General features: G+C 34.4%; 2 protein-coding genes and 1 long non-coding RNA gene across 3 annotated transcripts; all 3 read right to left on the bottom strand.

Moving 5' to 3' along the window:
• Positions 1 to 2,325: 2,325 nt before the first annotated feature.
• On the bottom strand, positions 2,326 to 15,815 carry LOC110718851. The gene is made up of 6 exons (XR_002510983.1): positions 15,718 to 15,815; positions 14,582 to 14,922; positions 13,760 to 13,858; positions 9,737 to 9,784; positions 6,512 to 6,565; positions 2,326 to 3,236 (listed from the first exon to the last, which is right to left on the bottom strand). It is a non-coding gene; the product is annotated as an uncharacterized LOC110718851 (long non-coding RNA).
• On the bottom strand, positions 7,857 to 8,784 carry LOC110718850 (auxin-responsive protein SAUR50). Its single transcript, XM_021897771.1, has one exon. It carries the CDS (start codon positions 8,546 to 8,548, stop codon positions 8,234 to 8,236), a length of 315 nt encoding a protein of 104 aa, XP_021753463.1. The 5' UTR covers positions 8,549 to 8,784; the 3' UTR covers positions 7,857 to 8,233.
• A 332-nt stretch (positions 15,816 to 16,147) lies between the features above and the next one.
• Positions 16,148 to 20,272, bottom strand: LOC110718849 (pentatricopeptide repeat-containing protein At3g14330-like). Its single transcript, XM_021897770.1, has 2 exons — positions 18,737 to 20,272; positions 16,148 to 18,280 (listed from the first exon to the last, which is right to left on the bottom strand). The coding sequence occupies exon 2, from the start codon at positions 18,020 to 18,022 to the stop codon at positions 16,748 to 16,750; it is 1,275 nt and encodes a 424-aa protein (XP_021753462.1). The 5' UTR covers positions 18,023 to 18,280; positions 18,737 to 20,272; the 3' UTR covers positions 16,148 to 16,747.
• Positions 20,273 to 23,835: the final 3,563 nt, after the last annotated feature.

The following is a 23,835-nucleotide window of genomic DNA, read 5'->3' as shown; positions in this document are numbered from 1 at the left end:
GTCAGTTTTCAAAATAATAATTATTTATTATACTTTGACTAATTTTTATGTTCTTTATACAATATATCATGACTTTCAAAGTAAATAAATAAAAAAAAAAAAAACTAAAAAGTACTGTAATGTCGAACAAACCCTTATATTGATTTTGTTAATCTTTCATGACAGATCGACCTCGCATGCCCTAATCATTCTTTTTACGGTTTTTTCAGCCATCCTGAGCTATTGTTTTGTCTGATATGACACAATCAATGTTTTGGTATGTCCCATTTCGTGACACACCTCGCATGCCCTATATCTTACTAATGTTTTGGTAGTCAAAGCATTAATTTTAATTTTGTAACAAATTTTAATTTCCAAAAGATGAACAAAAAGTAAAAAAATATAATTTTTTTTTATAAGTAAATGCTTTTATTAAGTCAAAATTGCATTAAAAAGCTAAACAGCACAACAATTACATTTTACAGTGGGAACCTCAATCTAAAAAAAAAATTATGGTTTCAAATAAATGCTTAATCAAACATTGAAATGGATTTCACTCCTTTCCAACTATATGAGTACTGTGTGAAAATGTACCGTAATATGCTTTGTATACTCCCTCTGTCCCTTTATTAGAAGCCTATTTCTAATATTTATTACTTACATAATAAAAAAAAATAGGCTTCTAATTTAAGGACCGAGGGAGTAATTCTTTCATTCTTTGCACGGTAGAAAGATAATGATGGGGTAGAACACATGGTAAATCTCTAAATTCTTGACAAAAAATGGTCCAATACTCCAATCGCCAAATACCCACATAATATTAAGCAATTTTCGTCCAATAGATTAAGATGAATATTCGCATTTGCAATAATTTTCTAATTTTTCTTTTTTATTAATTGAGTAAATGTTAACTAGATGATGTAGATCTTTTTCCATGAAATTAGGAGTGGAGGACCACCCCACCCCTTCAAAGTAAATCGCATAAAATTGCATTATTTTAAAAATTAACTAAAGTCGAAAGTGAGTTCATGAGATGATGAGAGTAATTTCAAAATTTACAAGATACCTTGTTCTAAAAAATAAGCTATATGTCTTCAACATTTACAAAATTCCTTTGTATCTTTATAAGTGGTGGATGTTGGTCCAAAAAGTATAAAAGATAAGATTTAAACCTTCAACCTTTACTTTAAAATATAACAACCTAACCATTGTAATAAAGCTTTTTCATTCATTTTTTGGGCAATAATTCTATATATCTAATACCTTAAAAAAAAAATCGAGGGTCGGACTCCTATGCCACAATGTAGAGATCCTTCCCTATTTACAACTTGTTAAGATCAAACTCGAGTTGAGCCCTTGCTCGAGATGGGTTTTGACTGAAATGAGCTCAAGTAATTCACAAGCATGCTCAACTCACTAATGCTCCCCCAACAATTCTCTCACTCATAATTTCAAGGAGTAGATCTACTCTCTTTATTTTTTAATGTAAACTTTTGTTTTTCACACTTTCCAATACACTATATACCCGTTAAAACATCAATATCTTTGAAAATAATTAATATATTTATAAAGTTAAAAAAAAATAGAAAAATGGGTACATTATAAAGGCGAAAATCATTTCCTACTCAACGAAAGCGATTTTCATCCAATGGATTTTATGACAAATTATTTACTTTTTCCTTGAATTTACAAGTTTTATTTTCTCTTAAAAAAAAGACAAATAGTCTCACCGAAAATTAAATACGGACTAGTAGTACATGAAAATTGAAATGGACTTATGGACCTACAAAAAAGATAGGAAAAGGATCCGTACTCCACGAGGACGACAGACTTTGATCCTTAGTCAAATCAACCAGAATTTAATTAGACATTGTTTGCTTTCTAATCCGTAATTAAAGTTACTTAGCTGGAATTTGTCACAATCTTCCTTTTATGTTCCCTAACGTGTTTTAGTAGTTCAATCCCATTCCTTAATTATTCAAAGGAAGGCTTGGTTTATCAAAGTTGAGACAAAATTTCAAACCAATTACTGTACATTCTTAATATATACTTCATATTTTACAAATCACAACCAATCCATGCCATACTCTTACCAAACTATAGTTCAACATAAAATACATCTGATACAGAGTTGGACTTGTATACGACTATACGCTAATACCCCATCTCCGCACCACTCTCTCTCTGAGGAAGCTCCAATTTATCTTTATGATTAATACGGAAATGTTTATCTAATCACATATAAACCAACAAAAAATTTTAGTCAACATGATATTTGGTAAAAAAACCAATATCTATGGGGCCCATATTTAATAAGAAATTATTGATTTATTTATAGAAATGTCACTTGATAAACATTCTTTTTGTTTAACAGGAAAATAAATTTTTCGCCCTCTCAAGTCTCAATACCTCAAGTTGTAGTATATAGATCATGAATTAAATGTTATAGGTTGTGCCTCGTGCCAGGCTTGTGTGCCTTGGGGCTTGGCTAAATCTTAACCACGACTGAGCCTATTAGTTACGTGTTATGCTGAAAATTTTCACGAGGTATAAGCACATGTGCTACTAAGCCTAGCCAATGCTTGCGTATGCATCAAATTTAATTAGTTTTAGCATATTTATCATGTCGTGTTACAAGCAAGCAAACCTGATCTAGTGCTATCTTTAATCGCGAATAACCAACTTGTGTTTTGAAACCTCCACTTTTCTAAAGCTTTTGTGAAAAATATTTGCTCGTCGCTTAACAACAGATAGATGAGAAGTACAAATCAAACCATTTTGTAAATCACAGGTGACTTCTATATTTTTATTAAAAAGTTTACTTACCAGACACATTGTAAATGATCACTCATTAGTACTCCGTATAGTATACCAACTACTAGTACGGAGTAGTATAAAGTCTAATAGTAAAAATTATACCTCACAATCATGAAGTTGTGGGATCAATTCACACTACAACTTGGGGGTGGAGACTTTCTTACAGAGTACCATTCACTCTCACTCCCAAGAAGCAATATATTGTTCAAATCAACATTGATTTGTAACTGTGTAAGTTTTATAAAGATAAAATATCTTTCACATACAAAGAAGAGGAAAAGAAATAAGTAGTTTTTATAGGTTCATGGTAGTAGTGTTGAACCAAAAAATAAATCACAGGAACGTAGGAGATGATAAACCATTGTACCTTGCATAAGAAGAGAGGTGGTACTTGCAATCCAACATAAATTCCCCACCAGCATGAAAAATCATTCTATTATCTGCATTTAAGTCAGGATAAATAAAAAATATAAAGTACTGTCCTTTGTCCTATAACATTAGCATCAGATGACATACACTAATTAAGGAACTAATCAAATAAAGTTATGGACAAGGATCCTCCATTGCACAATGCCTCAGTTAGGGAAAAGAGAAAATATATATATAGAGAAGGTAGGCCTACCTTTTCACTCATTTAACCCTCATATATGAGTTGGCAAAACTAGTTTTTACCTAATAGCCAAAATTAAATTACTCAAATACTTGAGCATCGAACTATACAGCTAAGTTAGAGTGTTGCAAGTAAAAATAAACAAGAGGAAGTATTTTAATAGATTCAAAATAGTATACACCCTATATCCCTATGGAATTGAAGCAAAATTGAATCAAACAACTCATCAACAAACTATGAGCAAAACCAAATTAATTGGCCCAATATTACCCTTTTTTTTTTCCACCTTTTATAGTCACGCTGCTAGAGTACATAAAAGTTGACCTGACATAGTTAAAAGACAATACAACAATAATCAGGCACGGAATGTGTATCAATGAATATTGTTATTAGTTCTTAAATTTATTTATCTAGGCAAGTTATATGAGTTAATACAACCAGCGTATTCAACAGGTTAGGTTAGTGTTAAGAGATTATAAAAATTAAGAGAATCATGAGTTGAGGAGAGGAGGTGCTGCCTTAGCTTCATATCCTCCATCCCCAAGGTTAGGCTTATGGTTCTCATATGGGCATGAAGAGAACGAGAGGTGGGTGTGTGGGGTGTCTGCGAATGGCTTTGCTATTACTTGAGATAGGTGGCATATTTTCCGACTAAATTGTGAATGGCTGAGCTTATTTTGGGGGGGGGGGGGGGGGGAGTAGTTTGGTATGATTGGGTCTGGTTGATTCTCTAAGAGAAGGTAGGCTCAGCATGTTTGTGTGTAAAGGAATATGATTTCTAATTATCCATACTATAACAAAAGTCAGTTTATTTTAAGGGGAACATCTAGGTAATTAGGTATAGATTTCATAAAATTAGATGGAGCATCCATAACTACTTGTATGTAGCATGACAAAGAAATAACATCAACATCCTTAAAAAAAATTATATGGCAAGAATACAACAGAATGATCAACTTCATTAAAGGAAATATCCAACATCAAAGAACAAAAGTAATGGATCCCCTTATTTCACTCACATTTCATTGTTCTCAATCATCACATATTCTGTAAACTCCAGGCAATATGAAGTCATATAAGAGTTGGAAAAGGGGACAATATGGCATATGCCATAATTATATAAATGACTTGGAAAATAAATATTAAAATTATAATTAAATAAAAAAGTATACAAGCATTAATGACATAAATGATGGGATATCATTTATCCTATGTGAGGAGGAGATTTGAACAGAAAGATATTCTTCAGAGGAAGAGGCTGAGGAGAGTCTAAACAGAGGAAATTTAATTTTGGAAGGAAGTATGAATGTGAGTTAGAGACAATATTTGTGGTTGAACATTAAAAGGGGGGAGAAAATAAAAACTGAGACTGAGAGTGAAGGAAGGAAGAAAGGGACCAGCTAATCACAACTAGCTTTTTGCTTCTTTGCTAGCTGGTCCTGCACACTGATGTAAGTTAATAATTTGGCAAAGTAAATCGAAAATCCGATTACGGATTTGATTTTATTCAGACATTATCACATTGGGGTGTTGGTAGATAAAGACGTACACCAACAAAAATCAAACTGTTAGTTGATGTACGGTGCGCTTAAGAAGTTATACGTACACTACCTTAACTTGCAATTGCAGGGGGAGGGGGGGGGGGGGGGGGGGGTGGGGAGAATAAGGAAGAAATGTAATGTGATATAGTTTGTACTCTTTACTTGAGGATATATTGGTTTTTGGTTGGTGACAACTAATGTTGGTTGAAAGAGATAGGAGAGATAGGCAGGAAGAGTTATAAGAATGTGTCTCAATGTGTAAACTACTTCAAATCTGACCATCAAAGTTCTAACTGAAAAATCAAGGAAGAACCAAAAATATCATACATGTAGCTTTGAAGAAGAAATTAGAGTGATAAGAAAAACCGATGAGATCTCTATGGTTCTACCTAAATCGAAGCTTGGCACAGGTTACCTAAGGCCTCGAACACCAATGAGAGTCTCATCCAATGATAAAAATTAACGTAATAGGCACATAAAATCTCGGGTTTCACTATATATCAACCATAGTAAACATTGTACTAGCTTTAGCACTTTTAATGGTAAAAAAAGAAAATAAAATAATAACTCTTGGGATTTAATGTGCCTTATGTGTTAATTTTTATCATTCCACACTATTTTATTACAGGAAACCTTCCAGCTATTAAAACTAATTTCTTAAATGTTAAAACTCTTCCAAGTTCAAGCAAGGTAATAATGTAAAAGAAAGGGGACCTATAATGTTACAGGGTCAGACAATGATTCATGCATTCAAGCTATAATGGTTATCTTTCACATGTGGTTGTGGAAAAAAATAAGCGAAGATGGATAGAAAAAGAAATTAATATGTTAGAAATTAGAATAAATATTGCATTTATTCAAGGTTTAACCTTTCACAGAATCAAAAGAACACAACCAACAATACTCCAACTGAATCATCACTTTCAAGTTCAACAATCCCTCTTTACATTTTGTTTTATCAAGTGGGCTCCTTCAACAAAATATAATGCATTGACAATGAACTAAAACAGTTGCCTGCAAATAAGTTTGTTTCCGAAAATTAAAAAATTAAGGCCCTAAACTGATATCATCCACAGAAACATAGATTTATCAACAAAATCGGAAGTCGGAATTTAAAAATATAGGCAAGAAAACAAAGCTCGACAATTGGAAAATTGACGAGAGTGAAAAAAACAGGAGTCTGAAATATCATAATCATAGTCCTCAAACATAAAAAGCTACAACTCAGTGAAACAGATTGAAAATGGCAAAGGGATGAAGCTTTTATCGACCTATCATCATCTATGATCCCTTCTTTTTACTACAAAGATGGACCATATTGCTGGAAATTTAATGCTTTTAATTCTCAGCATTTTAAGCTTAGATTCAATTTCTATATTATGATCAGAGATGATTCTTGTAAAGAGCCTATCATGTTGAGTTTCTATCATAAAGATATCAACTTCTTTACCTCTTTCTTACTACACAACCAATGCATCATAAATTCACATATGAAGCACATTCAAAGTGGCATAACTAAAGTCAAGTTTCACAAAATAAGAAAGGAAGGGTATAGTCTACGTACAATCGTACAAGTTGGAGCATATCCATCTCTTTCCCAGCTTTTGCTCATTTCTTTCTGCCAAATTTAGGGAAAATTGATATAAATAAAAAATAAAATCTACATAGAATCCCTTTATTCTTTCATATTTAATGTTGTAGCATTGCTTTTGAAATAACAAAATACTTTTTACTTCCAAGGATCTTATATATGAAGTACAAAATTACAAAATATCTACGTGAACGTGGTCTTTTGTCTTTCAAGTCAAATGATACATTGTGGAGTTCTCCGTAAATTTTTATATTTTTTAAAGAAAAGGGGTACGACTGTGCAATGTAATTACATACGGAGTAGAATATAACCCAAACAAATAAAGATAATGTTTCAAAGAAGCAATCTCTTGCCACTTGATATTTATGGGACCAAACTACCCAATCTTGGTCATAAATGGACCATTGTTAAAATTCATTCAGGAATTATCACGCAACTTTCTCAAGGAACACTATAACAACCACATACAGAGTACTAGTATTTTATATAACCCATTTTGTAGAAAAAAACAAGGACAATTCCCAAGAAATAATGTTAGTATTATCACTGGTAGTGCTCCGTAATACCTTAACCCTTTTCTCTCCTCGGATTACCAAAACTACTCTAGCAAATATTTTTGTATCGATTTGTACAGTCTCCTATGCCATATTGGCGATATTGCCGTGATGCCAAGAATCAAGATTCAAGATATCCCAAGATTTGTTTGTCTTCTTCAAATATCATGCACTAGACTACGAAGGTTCCTATTAACTCTCTTTTTTTCACAAACAAGAATAATAGTAATAATAAAATAAAATAAAATAAAATACTATGTAAAATAAATTCATTTGAGACACTGATTAAATTTAAGCTAGAGTAATTGGACCAAATTGCCCTTTTATTACTCTAATAGGAAAAAGAGGGAGAAATGGCAAATATTTTAAAATGGATAATGCATTATTATTTCCATATTACCCCTTAAATTCTTTTTAAGAAAATCCCTTTAAATGACCTGTCATCTAATGAAAATAAACCCTAATTCCTTAAATGCCTTAACTGGAAACATTCAAAGAGGGAACAGTCCCTTGTTGTTTAAGGTTAATGCACGCAAATTAAAGTTAATGCAGTCATCGTTAGAAGTGATCGAGTAAAATTATGTTTGTATACAGTATTATAAATTGACTGGTAGTCTGATATGGAGCCAAAAGGTTTGCTGGTTACTATGACTTGGGTAAAAGGGGATAAAAATAGTTACATAAAAGATTCATAATTTAATACATATATACATTTGAATTATTGAAGGCCAATCTAAAATGTGCACAAGGAAAACACATTAATGTAACAAGCAAGAACGAACAGTTTCATTCCTCTCACAGGGCAGAATAAAACTCTGTGAGGAAAAGCTTAGAACTTTTTACAAATTAATCTAACCCAGAAAATAATTTCATGGGTCTTGGGTTAGATCAGTGCTTATAAATTACAACAAAAACCCGATAATCGAGTTTAAAGAATTAAGAGATCCATCACTGACCAAATACTTAAGGTCAAACAATGAAGAAAAGATGTAAAAAAAAAAAAGAGAAGCATCATATCATGCAGAGCTTATGCTCTCATCGAACTGCTTCGTCTTACTATCATCTTTCTTCAAGAAAACTACACCCCTCCCCCCCTAAAATCACCATCCTTTTTTCTTCCGTCGGCGAAAACTTAATAAAATCACCTAAGCATGGAAGTAAGAGAACGAAAAACAACTTCTTCACAAGGGATTGTAAGTCCCATATCATGATCAAATCCAAACTCCTCTTCTGCTCGTTGAAGCAAACATTGGAACTCGGGATGTGACAAAAAGGAAATGGGAACAATGTACCTACTCCTATTCTCTCCTACATAGACAGGAAAATGGCCTTTTGGAACGTCAAGTGGAAGGCCATCTTCGTCGTAACCATGTTTTTTCCCTAGACTAGAACACCTCTTAAGGATTTGTTTCAGCAATGCTGTTTGTGTTAGCTTGCTAGATTTTCTAACAGCCATTTTCTTCCTCTTTACTTAAGTTTTTCCAAGCAAAAGTGTTTTTACTTTTGTTGAATGAGGGATGAGAGGCTTGTGAAGGGAATGAAGGTTACTTAAGGAGGAGAAAAAAGAGAGAGAAAGTCAATAAGAGAGAGAAAAAAGAAAGGGGACCAGGAGGTCATGTGGGGTGTAGTAAGCAAAGGACAGGCCACGGGCGTTTTGGAGTGAGTGTAATTTCTCACCAGGACAAGGTGGGAACCCAGAGCACTTGGCTATAGACCCTAGTTTGTTGCCCCTCCTAATAGCATTGTGGATCCCATTTCATTTCTCTCCTTAGTTTATACTGTCATTCTCTCTCTTCAGGTGCATCTCTAAAAATGAGTTAATCCTATGTTTAAAGTCAGATACTACAATTTTACTGTCCTTGGACTTAACCCAGAAGTAGTAAACTTAGATCCTGACACAGTAATAAAGCATTGTAAGATTTTTTTGGATCTTGTAAATACTCAAGTATTAAATACGGAGTATTTTATACCGTTGATCTCTTACATTGATATGGTACTTCCTACATCGCTATTTGTATGCACCGTTTTAAAATTGGGATGTCTATTGTATGCCACATCCTAGTTATGGTCATATGGTCTCACTACTTCACTCTCGGTTTCTCGTCAACTACATATATAGGACTCCACTACTTTTCTATCTCCTCAAATTCACCCAACTAGATATTTAAACCGTGTCGTCAAACACAATGGTGGGTTCCTTGACTCCTTTCTCTCAATGTAGTTTCGTTTTTTTTTTTTCTTAATATCTAGGGAATGTTCTCTTATTGTATTATCTTAAAGGGATAATGAATATCTGAAGTAGGCTTCATCTATTAACTATTTGAAATGGCCCTCTTATGAACTAATCAATATTGCAGATTCAATTATGTCTTCTAATAATAGAGCTAGAAAGATTAGCAGATAAGAAGAGGTCACAAACAGGCTCATGTAGTCACTATTTGGATCTAAAATGATGATATCATGATTTGGCAAATAAATCCAGAAATGCATGTATGACTAACTAGCATCCATTTATTGGAAAATATTAGGATCAAGCATGATACTTTGGGTTGAAATGAAGAGCATGGGGAACAAGGCTATAGATAGAAGCAATGGTGAAGCCAGAAATTTATTTCAACTAGGTTTAATTCAAACACAAACTAACCTGAGTGTCCCACGTTCATTGGATCTGAATCAAAAGAGGTTATTCTTCCTGAAAATCAAAGAAATTTCACATTAATGACTTGGAATACATTACCGTTGTACTGATTATCAAACTAATATCCAATCATAATTAAGTGAAATTTCAAAGTCCAATCAAACAGATAATCAACTCCTAATAGACATCAGCACATGGAGAGGAAGTACAAAATCTCAACTTTCTATTAGCACTATCATTACATCACTTTAAACAAAAAAGACCTACTATCACACTATTAATAGTACTAACTTCCCAGCTTAGATTCCTCCTGTTTACCAAAATCACGGACTATGAGAGCAATTGTACTGGAAAGGTACAGTTACAGGAACAGGGGTTTTGGTATTTTCTGATTGTTTAGACTTGTGATTCTATAGAAATCAGTGAAAAAAAATATATAACAAATCTCAACAAACAGCACCACAAAAGATTGCTGTTACCATCCATGTGTAATCTGCAACGCCTTTTGAGGTGTCTCTTAATTTTAATTTTCTTGACAAAATAATCCTATTTTGTTTCCTTCTAACTGTTATAGTTAGGCAAAGTTTGAAAGTACTAACTGACTAGCATAAAGCTTAATTTTAATGTAAATCCTCTGTTTCACTTTAACACCTTCAAAATCCTTCAGAAAGATTCTAAATTTAATTTATTCTGTATTAGGAACACACTTTCTGAATTTCGCAGGTTCTATGTAATGTACTTCATATTTTTAATCACAGCATGACTATTCTTTATTTTAGAGACTCCATGGCAAGTTGCCACATTAATTGGTATTTTACATCTCCTATCTCTGTCTGTATTGATAAAACTAACGTGTTGAACCCGTCCTTTCACAACTCAAAGGCTCAAAATTTATAAAAACTAAAAAATAAAAAGAAATTGTTAACTAAAAACAAAATAATACTTAAATTGAGAAAGAAGACGCTGTTTTTCAATTTGATAAATATACACCATTTTGGGTGCTTAAGGTGCCAAATAAGAATCAATGTAGGCACCTGAACAGACTGGATCAGAAACAAATCTATTAGAAACACAGCTTTATTTAGCAGGAAGCCCAAACAAATATCCAACCAATACAGACCTCGTTATAATGTTCCAAAGCCTTCAATGATTCAAGGTGTGGTCAAGCAAATTGGAATTTCTTGACGAAGGAAGCAAGGGCTAAGAAGGACAACTAAAAAAGAAGTTTCCCTTGTTAAATTTAACATAGCTATCCACAATATCTTGTAACAGATTTGCTAGCCGTAGTGGTAGAGACCCAATAATAAGGACTTCCCTCCGTGGTCCAACTGTTGAACCCATCACTACCAAAATCACAGTCAATAAAACAACCACCAAGTCTACTGGAAGCAAGCGCCACCACTATCCATGCAGTTTGGATCTCCTTAAAAAAAAACTTATCTCAAGCAGTAAGATGCTGTAAGCAACTTTTTCTTTGTCAGATAAAATGTATAGATTGATATCCAATTCCAATTTTTCCCAAAAATGGCCCATCAAAATGTTTTCAATTCTTTTGTTTTTTGATTAAATAGTTTGTGCGTTTCAGACTAAGGGGCAATATAAAAAAAAGATCCTCGTTATAAACACAGGACAAGGGCTACCTAAATCCAAAATTACCCTACCTTGTTATGGACGAGACACAAGAATCTCTTTTGAGACATTGGGGGTGATGTTATGATACAGGATGTAGGATTTGGAAATGTATGCTTTAGTATTTGATGAGCCAAATCAAAATGCTATCGCTAACAATTGGTAAATAATAACTACAATTAAACAACAAAGTCAGCCACAAAGTAGCAAGGCAATCCTTTGATGCCAAGAAACATTGTGGATAATTTTGACAAACACCACTGCATAAAGTAACTCTAGATTAATTAAGAAGAGACCAGTTTTTAATCCATGTTGCCAATTGGTAACAGCACCAATAGGTGTAGGTTCAGGTTAACTACACGTACAAGTGGAAATTACCAAAGTTATGTTGTTTTCATTTTGTTTTGTTTTTTGCTTTTTGCTTTTGGTTTTTTGTTTCTTTTTTCCGTCATTTCTATTGTATTGTAAAACATTGAGCTACACTGGAAGTTACTTCTAGTAAGCCACCTGATGTTGTCTACTTAAGAGGCTCTCCCATGTTCTGTGGACAATATCTACTACGGATTAGGAAGTAAAATTCAAGGGAAAGCGGTGCAGAGAGAGAAAGAGAGAGGCCCAATTTACATAACACAAAAAACACTGACCCACAGCCACAGGTGCAAACATCAAAAAGTATTTTTTTTTTTCCTTTGAAGTTGATCGTGACAATAGTTCTATTAGAGCACGTGCAAGCCATGTTACTCTAGCTCTGAGATCCTTCTGTAAATATGTCATTTCTATTAGAGGTTATTAGTAAAAGAAAAAAAAATTGATGACATTTCTAACAGATCAAAATTTTCTACTCATACAAAACATTCTAACAATGTCTTGATTTTTTTTTGGCCAAATTAGAAAATAACACCTGCTAAAGACCCCGATTTTGTTTTTAACACCTGTTAAAAAAAAAGTTTTATTATAACACCTCCAAAAATCCCAAAATTTTGGTTTCACCACCCACTAACAGATTTTTGGATGGAATCCGTTAGTGGGGCCACCATGTACACGTGTCAGTTGTTAATTAGTTTAAAAAAAAAGAAAATTTAAAAAAAAAAAAAAAACCTAACCACCTAATCGAGCCAGCCACCGCACCGGCACCACCTGCGGCCAGTCGCCTCTTCCCTTCCCCTTCCCTATTTCCTACCCTGATTCCCAATTTCCGGCGCCAATCACCAATTTCCGACACCTCCCTTGCTTCCCCCACCCCAACCTAGCCCAGAAACCTTAGTCATCGGGAGCTTGGGACCGTTTTCGAAGGTGGGAAGGGAAGAGGTCGGTTTCTGGGTTGAGGGAAAGGAAGGGGAGCCGGTTTCAGTGGTGTGGGAAGGGAGGGGGCGCCGGTTTCGGCGGTGCGGGAAGGGAGGAGGTCCATTTAAGGGGGTTGCGTTGGGGAGGGGAACCGTACTTTGGCGGCTTTGTGAAGGATGATAGCGGTTTTCGAGGTGGGTTAAGGGTGGGGGAGCCGATTTCCGGTGTTAGAGGTGGTTCGGCGGCGAAAATCGATGGCTGGTGGTCGGTGGTTGGTGGTTGGTTGGTTATGGGGTAGGCAGGGGAGAAGGCCACCGTTTGTGGCTGGCCGCAGGTGGTGCCGGTGCGGTGGCTGGCTGAGTTAGGGGGTTAGGTTTTTTTTTTAAAATTTTTTTTTAAACTAATTAACAACTGACACGTGTACATGGTGGCCCCACTAACGGTTTCCATCCAAAAATCTGTTAGTGGGTGGTGAAACCAAAATTTTGGGATTTTTGGAGGTGTTATAATAAAACTTTTTTTTTAACAGGTGTTAAAAACAAAATCGGGGTATTTAGCAGGTGTTATTTTCTAATTTGGCCTTTTTTTTTTAGACTAAGAAAACTCCCTAAAGAAAGTAATGAGGCCAGAATTTTGTTTTAATTATTTTTCTTGATATGCAAGAAAACAAATCTTTTATCAACCCATTAATAGTTAATTGGAACACCAATGTTTTTTATTCAAAAAGATGATAGTTTTCTAAACCTAAATCTCCCCAACAAATTAAATTATGAAATTTATTGTAAAAAAATATACAGCCATACTAGCAAGATCAGAGCACAAGCATTAACCCTTGAAATCAATGGGTGCAAAGGGAAAAGCAAAAGAAAGCAGAACAACAACAGCATAAGAACCGCAGTAATAGATAACAGGAACGCTGATCACACATTGTCTAATGGTCCCTAAGTTCTACATGAAGCATAGATCTTGTTACTAAACAAGACTCAGACACTCAGGAGTCGAAAAGCACCTAGATGATAACTTGCTTGGAGAAAGCATTAATTAGAATGAGTAGATAAGGCTAGCAGCTTGGCCCACTACAGAAAAGCATAGATTATGAAGGATCAGAAGTTGTACCTGTTTATATAGTCAACTTCAGATGAATGACAAGATCACGTCTGCAAAACCATAAGCACATGCAAAGCTGCTGAGAGGTTAGAATCTCTAAAGCTCAACCTGTATAAAAAACATTGAAGATGACTATGAGATTGATGGAGGTTTCCCACTATGGCCCCAACTTAATCATGCGTAGTTAGTTTGTCAAATGAATTCTAATTTAATTGGGCAATTTCTATGAAAAATCATGGTTCTGAAGCCATATTGGCTACAGGACATCCAGCTCAGATTGTCGATTTTACTCTGTTTAAGAGGAAAGGACTATGAAGTACCACTTTCTTAACACAATAAGTTTACATCAAGGAGGGGGAAACAAAGAAAATGATACAGGTGACACCAAGATGTTTTGATTTGTGATCCACATACATAATATGCTCGTACAACAGAACCTGCCTTTCCTTCCTCCCAAATTTACAAGCGCTCAAAAGTAAGCATATAACTTTAGCTTTTTCCTAATTTTTAACAGGCTCAGAATGCAGAATATGATGACCAATTAAGATTTCTTTGAAACTTGCAAAAAATCAACTATGAAATTCTTTTGCTTGCGCTAAATTGATAGTATACCCTGTATTATGTTTCGAAATGTTATATTGAAAGCTTCAACAGTCTAAACATATGTGTTAGACTCTCAAACTTACAGTAGATGTCAGAAACAGTTAAAAAAAACAAAAAAGGAGGTGTTCGCAGTTTTAGACTCTCATAATAAAGTAACAATCAGGTGCAAATATATATCTTTTTTAGCAATACTAACACAAGTCTTTACTTCTGACATGAATCTCTTACATAGTGGTTGAACTCGTTGAAGGCTTGAAGATGTTCCTGCTGCTCCTTGACAAGATTCTGTTGTCTTCATAGTTTGTCAATGTGAGTATCACCTAAATCATTCAGAATAAAGCAAGAAATTAATTCTATATTGTAACACTTTTTCATAAAATTAAGTAATCCTCTGATAAATAGATAATTGATATTCCTAGTTATAAACAGAAACTAAAAATTGTATGTCTATTCTTCAGAAAAAAAAAAAAAAATTGTGTCTTTACAGTGATGCAGCTAGAGTTCTGTTCCATGTCAAAAAATTGTATAGACACAAGTTCTACAGCAGCATCTGCAATTCTTTATTAGACCTGTAATTAGTCGAAATCAAAACAGATATTGTTCACATATTCAATAGATCCGGACCCTCAACATCAGGGTCCCTAAACATATCCAATCTGGTAAACTTCTTTGATTATTCAAATTATTTTGTTATTCCATCAAGGTGTAGCAGGCTAACAGCCACCCATTATCCAACTCCTAAAACCAAGAAACAGCCTCCAAGAGAGTAAATTGCATGTTAATATTTGTAAATTAACATGTGTGAATATTATAACGAAGGATAATTTATCAAAGCACAATCATCTACACTATCAGCAATTTAAATTGGGTTCCAACAGAGAACAAGGCCTTGCACTATCCAGAAGTGTCCAATTTGTCAAAGCCTATACACATAATAAACTAAGGGCATCAAATTTTCTAGCTAAAAACTTTCAAATATAATCACCTACAGATAAAACATCAAATAAACCAAGGTGCACCAATGGAACACACCCACTACATTATTTCAATAGATAATTAAAAGAACATACATGTGCATGAAACTATTTTAACATCTTAAATTTTGATTGAAAGTGTTTGTTCATAATTTCAGATGTTCACAGCGGACTTTCCTTGTATAAATTAGGTCAGAGTGAAGTGTGCTAAAGGATTTTTTTTTATTTTTTATTTTTTTTGGGGGGGGGGGGTGGGGAGGGTGGGTAGCCGAATAGACATTCCCAATTGTAGGACAAAGTCCCTATGGTACACAACATTTGTAAATATATGAACAAAATCAAACAGCACTAGTAACTAGTAGTACACCTAAAGACACAGAGGATACTGACCTGGTGCAAGCTGCCGCAGATTTCAGCTCTCACTTGCCTCTAATGAACTTTATGAATGAGATGATTACATTCTGCATTAGAGAGAGAGAGAGAGAGAGAGAGAGAGAGAGAGAGAGAGAGAGAGAGAGAGAGAGAGAGAGAGAGAGTTTCACTAATTAAGGCAGAGAGCAAAATTGGGATTGAGGGAGTGCAAATGCATCACTTGCTGATCAACTGAGACCGAAGTTAGCATGGCTTCTTACTTTTGGATTTTATCATTCAAGAAACAAAAACACAACTGGCTGAGTGCTCTAATAATAAGAAAACAATCAGCTGATACACTCTAAAACAGCAGGATTCCATCTTGATAGCATCATAAAAATTGTGCTACTGTTCTATGGTGAACTGGTGATGTATCTCTACTCCCCCTACAGCATGTCTAGCATATGGATAATTCTAAATTGCAATTACTCATTGCAGCAGTAATTCCGAGTTGTGGACATGACAAGGGTTTGAATTAATTTCAATCAACAACAGAGAGAATAGGATATACAGATACACATATCAGACCAAAGCATTAGAAAGGATAAGAAAGTTCCAAGCAACTCCACGAGATAGACTTGTCTACTTTAGAGCCTTCACTTAAATTTATCCAGCACCCATGGACGATAAAACACATTCCGCACCTTTCTCTGCTTGAGGGTTCTTTCTCATCTACAATCACTAAATATTCCCTTCTAGAAAGAACACAATTTATGTTTCAAAAAAGGGTGTTTCATTATCCACATACAGCAGCTCAAACAATATATATCCTATTACAACTTCGCTATTAATGGATACTACTTTACATCAATTCCTTTTTTCTGTCTTGAGAGCATCAATGACCTGGAGTTCTTCCCTTTATCAGGTAGACAACAGCCGCTATTTATTGATATAATTCTACATTCATAAACTTGTGTTGACACATTTCCTCAACAGTCTGCACATTGCCCTTTGACTGATTTCCCCAAAAATCTGTTCAAACAAGTTTACTCCACTTTGTAATCCAGCTTTAACTTGTTACCTCTATCCAACTACATCCAGCATCTTTCTTTATCCCTTGCTCCTTCATCAAATTACTTAATTGTTCAATCTCGTCCCACATGTTGAACTGAGCATACAAGTTTGACAATAAAGCAAGAACCCCAGCATTTTTAGGCTCCAATTCAAGGGCCTTCTTAGCAGCCATCCTGGCCAAATTAACATTTCCATGTTCCTTACAAGCATTAAGCAAGGATCCCCATAATGAGACAGAAATGACAAGCCCTTTTCCGGCCATCTGACTCATTAGCTTCCAAGCCTTTTCCAAATCACCAGCCTTGCAAAGCATGTCAACTACACAACTGAAGTGCTCAGGGCCAGGATCTAGCGCAAAGTCATGGATCATGGACTCAAAATAAGAGAGACCAAGATCAACTTGGCCAGTGTTAGCACAAGCTGATAAAACAGCCACAAAGGCTACCCCGTCTGGCCTCACTCCTTCAACCAACATGTCCTGATACAGAGAAATTACTTGTATATAATGCCCACTTCTACCATATGACCCTAACATTGAAGTCCATAAAACAACATTTCTCTTTTCCTTCACACCTAATTCAAGTCCAGATAGGTTAAAAACTTGTACAGCCTTGCTCACTAACCCACATCTCCCATACATTTCAATTAACGAACTTAAGAGGACCACGTCAGTTTCTTTGCCAGAAGTTACACGGAGCACATAGGCATGGACTTGTTTACCCAAGCCAATAGCAGACAGCCCTGCACATGCACATAAAGCTGCTGTCAAAGTGAAGTGATCATACTTCAGATTCAGCAGAGGCATCTTTCTGAACAGTTCAATTCCCCTAATCCATAACTTTGCCTCACTATAACCTGCTAAAAGGGCATTTGCGCAAACAGAATTTTTCATTGGAATTTCATAAAAGGCCATTTCCGCATCATCGATGAATAATGATCTAGAATACAGACCAACAACAGCACTACCCACAAATACACTTCCGGACCAACCTGCCTTCACTGTATAGGTATGCATCTGCTTACCAAAATTAACAGTCTTGGCACTTGAAGCAGCAGTTAAAGCACTACATAGGGCATAAGAGTCCAGTGGAACACCATGAATGTGCATCAAAGAGAATGTCCTAAGAGCCAAGTAAGAGAAACCCCTTTGACTAAAATCAGCGAGTAATATGTTAAAGGGCAGTGGGTTTTGAGAGCTTACAGAAGAGAAAAAGTTGGTTAGAGTTTGGTGAGTCTCTTTGTTGGATGCCACAGTTATGCATGAATACATAAGTTTAGTAAGAATGTTAAGGGAACTGAAGAGCAAGCCCCTTCGAAGTAATTGACCATGATATTTTTTTTATCTCTTTGACATTATTGATTGAAGTAAAATGGTTTAGTGAACAAATGACAGACGTCTCTTCAATGAACCAACAAACCATTCTTTCAAAAAACAACACTTACGCAATGCGGGTATGTTGGCTGTTACAACCAGCTGCAGTTGCCTCTTTGTGCAATCGGTAATCTCCTTAGCCAGATGAGCTCTTTCCTAATACATTGCAAGATCATGATCAGACAAGAGGCGAGGGCATCGAAACACCAAGCACAAATTTGACTTAATTATACACAGAATTCATGTTGTGTACTTGGGTCACCGAAGAAATTGTTCAGTACTAAATTGAAACCTATCAACCATAATATTTCACATAGACATTTAATCAAACACAAAACGTGCATTCTTTCAAAACTTCATCTAATTTTTCAACAAACCCACGAACACAAATAAAGTAAAACAACACCTCCTCTAACTGCAAACAACAATTCAGAAATTCATGTAAACATTCTATAATTGCATCTTAAAATCAAATTTATATGACGCCTTATTCATTGGAACTAACCAACAATTTCCGAAGATCATGCAATAATGTCAAGTATTTGATTTCCATTAAATTCAGTGAATAAGAAATTATAGTTTACACATTAAATGAATTAAACATTGTCTTACCAATTTATGACTACAGAAATCAGATACTGGAGCTGCAATTGCAGTTAAGAACTGCTATCAACGGTGATCGGAAGAAGAGAATGAGTATAAAGTCTTCAGTGTTGCGGCTTCGAGTTGATGATAGAGAGGTTATCAATGGAGAAAAGGCGCCAAACTTCCATGAAAATGGGAAGAACGATGAGAAATTCTGCTTGTCTAACGTACTAACGTGTGCCTTCCCTTTTGAAACTGAAAGCGGGAGTTGGAGAGAAAATACAAGTTTCTCAAGAAATGAAATGTTTTTCAAAGGGGTATTTTCGTATTTTTATGTAAATTAGCAAGGTTAGTTGTGTCATTTCAGAAAAATTAATAACCCACATACTCACTGCTCTCTCTCCTCAACCATGAAAGTTGAGAATTCTTCAGCAATGGATGATTGAAGGTCGAGGAATTCTTCAACAAGGGAGGGAAAACTCACAGAAACGACAAACACCTACCATTTGGGGTTAACCATTTCTTAGGGGTTTTCGTTGCCGCGGGAGATGGGTGTTGGGGCTGGGGTTAGTTACGGTGTTAGTGGCGTTCATGGTGTTGGAGTTTGTCAGCCATTGATGATGGAAAAGGTTGAAGAAGATGAGAAAGGTTGAAGAAGGAGGAGGAAGAGTTTGAGTCAGCCACAAAAAAATAATAAAATATTGGTAAATTTGCTATTATTTACCGATTTTGCCATCTTGAGAAATGTTTCTTAGGTTTAGAAAGTGGGGCAAGCTCGGAATTTAATACACAATCCAATTTAGGGTTCCAACCATTTTTTTTTTAACGTAGTACTCTATCAATCTAGCGTGACACGATTGTCATGGGTTCAAATCTCATTCACCCTCACCCTTCTTTTAAGTGTAATATTTAGCGTTGACTCGTCGAGTAAGGCTGCAAACGATTTGAGTCAAGCCGAGTTTTAGTCTATTCAAGCATTAACGAGCTTTGAATGAGTGTAAATTGAGCATAATTAAATAATACAATCCCTAATTTATCATTAAAAATTGGTTTCTTTCAAGTTTTAATGCATACTTACATGCTTGGAAAAAATGCAAATAACCACTTCTCAAGCACCTAAAATTGATTTTACCACCCTTTTTTTAAATAAAAAAAATAAAATAAATAAAATTTACCACTTATAGGAAAAAAAAATTATAAATCACCACCTCTTTACATTTAGTTTCATTTAAAAACATTGATTTTTTATGCCAAAACTTGGTCTTTTAAGGTTGTAGGGGTCAATTTGGTTCTTTGGGATCAATTTGAGGTTAGAATTGATTTTTTTTTTTTTTTTTTTTTTTTTTTTTTTTTTTACTAAAACGCCTCGTTTTACATGTTAAAAATTACCTCGATTTGTGTGAAACTCTCAAAATGAGGCATTTTTTTATACTTTTATGGGTGTTTTGACTTCAAATCAAGTGACCCCAGATAAAAGATATACAGTATAACAAAGTTTAGTAAAGTAGAGATTTTTCGAGTTGTTCACGAGCATTATCGAGTCAAACATGATGATTTGTTCATTCATTTGACGAGCTTAAGATTTTTGTTCAAACTTATTTGTTACTTAACAAATGAGTTTTGATCAAGCTTTGACCGAGTTTATTCGCAAGTAGTTCATGAACTTATCGACTCATTTACACCCCTAATGTTGGGTAATGGACCCATGCATGTTGCATCCACATTTCAAGCCCAATTGGCTCTTATATGAGGGGCGTGATAGAGTAGGCTTCAACTGTTAACTTAAGTTTTTTTGTTGCAATGTGCTTTAACTATGTACACTATATCGTGTCTGAGTGTGTCAAATTCATTATACACTTGAGTGTATTATTAGGTCCCATTGCCACCGGATGTCTTTGAATATGTGACCCTTGAATATATGGAAAATGTGTTCATTAACTACCTTTGTTTCCTTTAACATGTTTTACTTTTGACATTATTCATATTAGTATTGGAGTTTTGACTTTCGACTTTTGGCAGCAAAGTATAATTAAACTTACAATTAATCTGATTAGACTTATTTTCGAATCTTGTATACGAGAAAGATAAGTAATAAGCTTATTGAATAAACCTTTTTAGTATCTTAAAATCGAAAAAAAAAAAGAAATTTGAATACAAAAAATCACTCTAGTGCCTTGAGGCAAACATAATTCCATTGTCATGTCAAATAAAACAGAAGAAGTATGTTTTTAATTCCCCATATATTAATCCACTACACAACATTTTACTCTTTTTTCCCATAACTCACAATCCTAAATTAAACGAGAGAGTCCCATTTTATCACCTTGACAATCAAAATTTGTTTATCAAGTAACAAAATTGTAAATAAATAAACAAAAATAACCAGTAAACATAACATGCATTTTCATAATTATATCAACAATTGTGAGCCCATATTTATTAAATTATTGTTGATTTATTTACAGTTTTGCTATAAATTTGTATTTCCTCTAAATTATATGCCGGTTAAACTGATCACTCTTAGAAAAAATGAAATTGGATACATAATAAGACACTTAAAAAAATGAAGGGACTAATGTAGGTGTAGGCGTGTAGCCGAGAGTGAGGGATAACTCAAGTGGTTAGAGTTTCCCTCCCAATTTCAGAAAATATTGGGATTAATTCTCATCCCCTGCTCTCGTGACTCGTTAAACACCCAAAAAAAATTTGTAGGTGTAGCCGAATGCTTGGTGCCTTGGTTAAGTGGTTATCCAAATTCCAAACCCATACGTTTCCACCTTACCACATGTTGCAAGTCATGACTTTGCATGGCATGATAATTGCTTCTGCAGTTGTGCATATCATCATCATCAGTCATCACTCAAACCCAGATTCCCAAAAATTGAGGTCTTATAAACCAAAATTTGTTCAATTATTATTTAAATTCACATAGAAAATTGTCAATCATTTACCAAGGACGAATTTATACGTAATTGTACTGAATATTTGGCAATTTCTAGTTTACTACGATGTTGGAGTTGGGAATTTTGATCTGGCGTTTCCCACGAAATAACTTACTTACAGTTCCAATGTCTTTCTATTTCTATATTTTATGGTAGGTTTCAATTTTTCTAATTTTTGCCATAATTTCAAGATTTAGGGGCACAATTTTACGTAAACAAAGCTTAAATTAGGTGTTTGGTGACCTAAAATTTTCTTCATCATAAGATTATTGCATATTTTGTAATTTAATTGCAACTTATTCGGAATTTTTGCTGATTAAATGCAAGAATTTCATTGTGATTGTGAATTTGTTTTGTGTTTCAGGATTTGATTGGAAAGGCATGTAAGTTTAGGGTTTCAAGTTGCTGGATTTGTAATATTGCAAGGTTAGTTTTACTTTTTTGTATTTACTGATTTTGCAATAAAATTGTGTTTAGAATTTTGTTAATAATTGACAAATTTGCATATTGAGTATGACCCACCTTCGTTAAAGCTTCATTTTCAGATTCACCAATTACTAGGAGTAGTTTTTGTTGGTTGTTTTGTCCCTACATGTTACTATGGTTTTGGAGGTTATTGTTCAATATTCAAGTGAGCATTCAATGGACTTTCGTTTTCCAATTAGTCCTTTTGTTTGATTTATATGATCCATTTTATTTGATTGTACGAAATTGGGTACTTAGAAGACCATATACTATGTAACCGGTCGTTGTAACCGAAGAAAACGAAGGAAAACAGGCCATGTGAAGGGTCTCTAGTAGCGAGGATGAACAATGTGATCCGCAATTGTCACTCACCCGTCCTTATGCTTGACGTTTGATTATGTTGTGGTCCTGGTTTCTTTGACCCACATGTATCAGGCTTAAGAGGATAATTATCTCGACTTTGTTTTATTTTTATAAATAGGGGTAATATTTTTTGGAAATGCTATATGTAGCGAATTAAAATTAATGTATTTCTTTGTAGCTTGTGGGCCTTGCAAAACAACGAATTTACTTGTTCCAAGTAGAACAAAGATCAGCCAATCAGCATTTCAGGTTGCTATTGTTATCTGAAATTAGTGTAAAATCAATGGATTTACTTGTTAGGATTAAAGATCGTATGAGCAAAAATCTTGATTATTTCGACTGACCAGCATTTTACGCTGTTCTTTTTGTTCTAAAGATGACTTTTGACTATGCCCTGTATGAACTAAGTTTCAGACATGACAAAGTAGCAATACTAGGTGGTAAACCGTGTTTGTTTTACGGTAGCATGCTTATTATATGTAATATATATAATCAGTTGAGATTCTTGATACCAATTGTTTATGGTACATATATTTCCAATCAGCTATTTTATAGTGAACTGATTATTTTAATTCATTAACATATGGGTGAATCTCAATGAAAATAAGGATGACTAAATGTTATTCTTTGTTTTTATAACATTAAAAAAGTGAGGTTATTGTGCACCAGTACAAGTTACTGTGCTGTTGCATGTATTAACGTTACCGTTCTCCAATCGCTTGTCTCATTATTGAATTTGGCTGTAATGATGAGAATTATTACTGCAGAATGGATATAGAAAAGATGTTGCACTTGCACCTGCATTCTCATCTTGGTAGAAAGGATATATTAGGGGATATTATATTACTTTTGAAATTGTGATGATCTTCGATTATTAGTGTATATCGCTGATTGATTTATCTCTCCTTAAATCTTGGAAACATGATTTTTTTAGACAATCCCGCTTAGCGACGCTACAAATTAATGATTGTTGATTACAGTTGTCAATTTGTCATTATAGTCTATAAGTCTATTTTTCTTTGAAAGATGATTTATAAGCCTTTAATTTTCGACTTTATTGCAAAATCTAGCTGTTTTTATCTATTTTTTTATATTAATGCAAAGAACTCTTTTTCATGGAGATAGGAGTTTCAACATAAGTCATTACAAAACGTGCAATTAATCTTGTTGACAATAAAGGCTGATTGCCAAAACAATATGACAGAATTATTACACAAATTATGGATATGGTGAGTAACTACCAAAAAGAAGTCCACCCAATGAGATGAGTGGAAAAAGAGTTTTGTATATACACTTGTGCAATTTGGTTCTCACGATATTAGCATGATATCGAGAACCAAACAAAAATGATGATAA

This window comes from Chenopodium quinoa, unplaced genomic scaffold, assembly GCF_001683475.1.
Source record: "Chenopodium quinoa cultivar QQ74 unplaced genomic scaffold, ASM168347v1, whole genome shotgun sequence".
Taxonomy (NCBI): Eukaryota; Viridiplantae; Streptophyta; class Magnoliopsida; order Caryophyllales; family Amaranthaceae; genus Chenopodium; species Chenopodium quinoa.
This window is presented reverse-complemented; position numbering and strand designations above follow the sequence as displayed.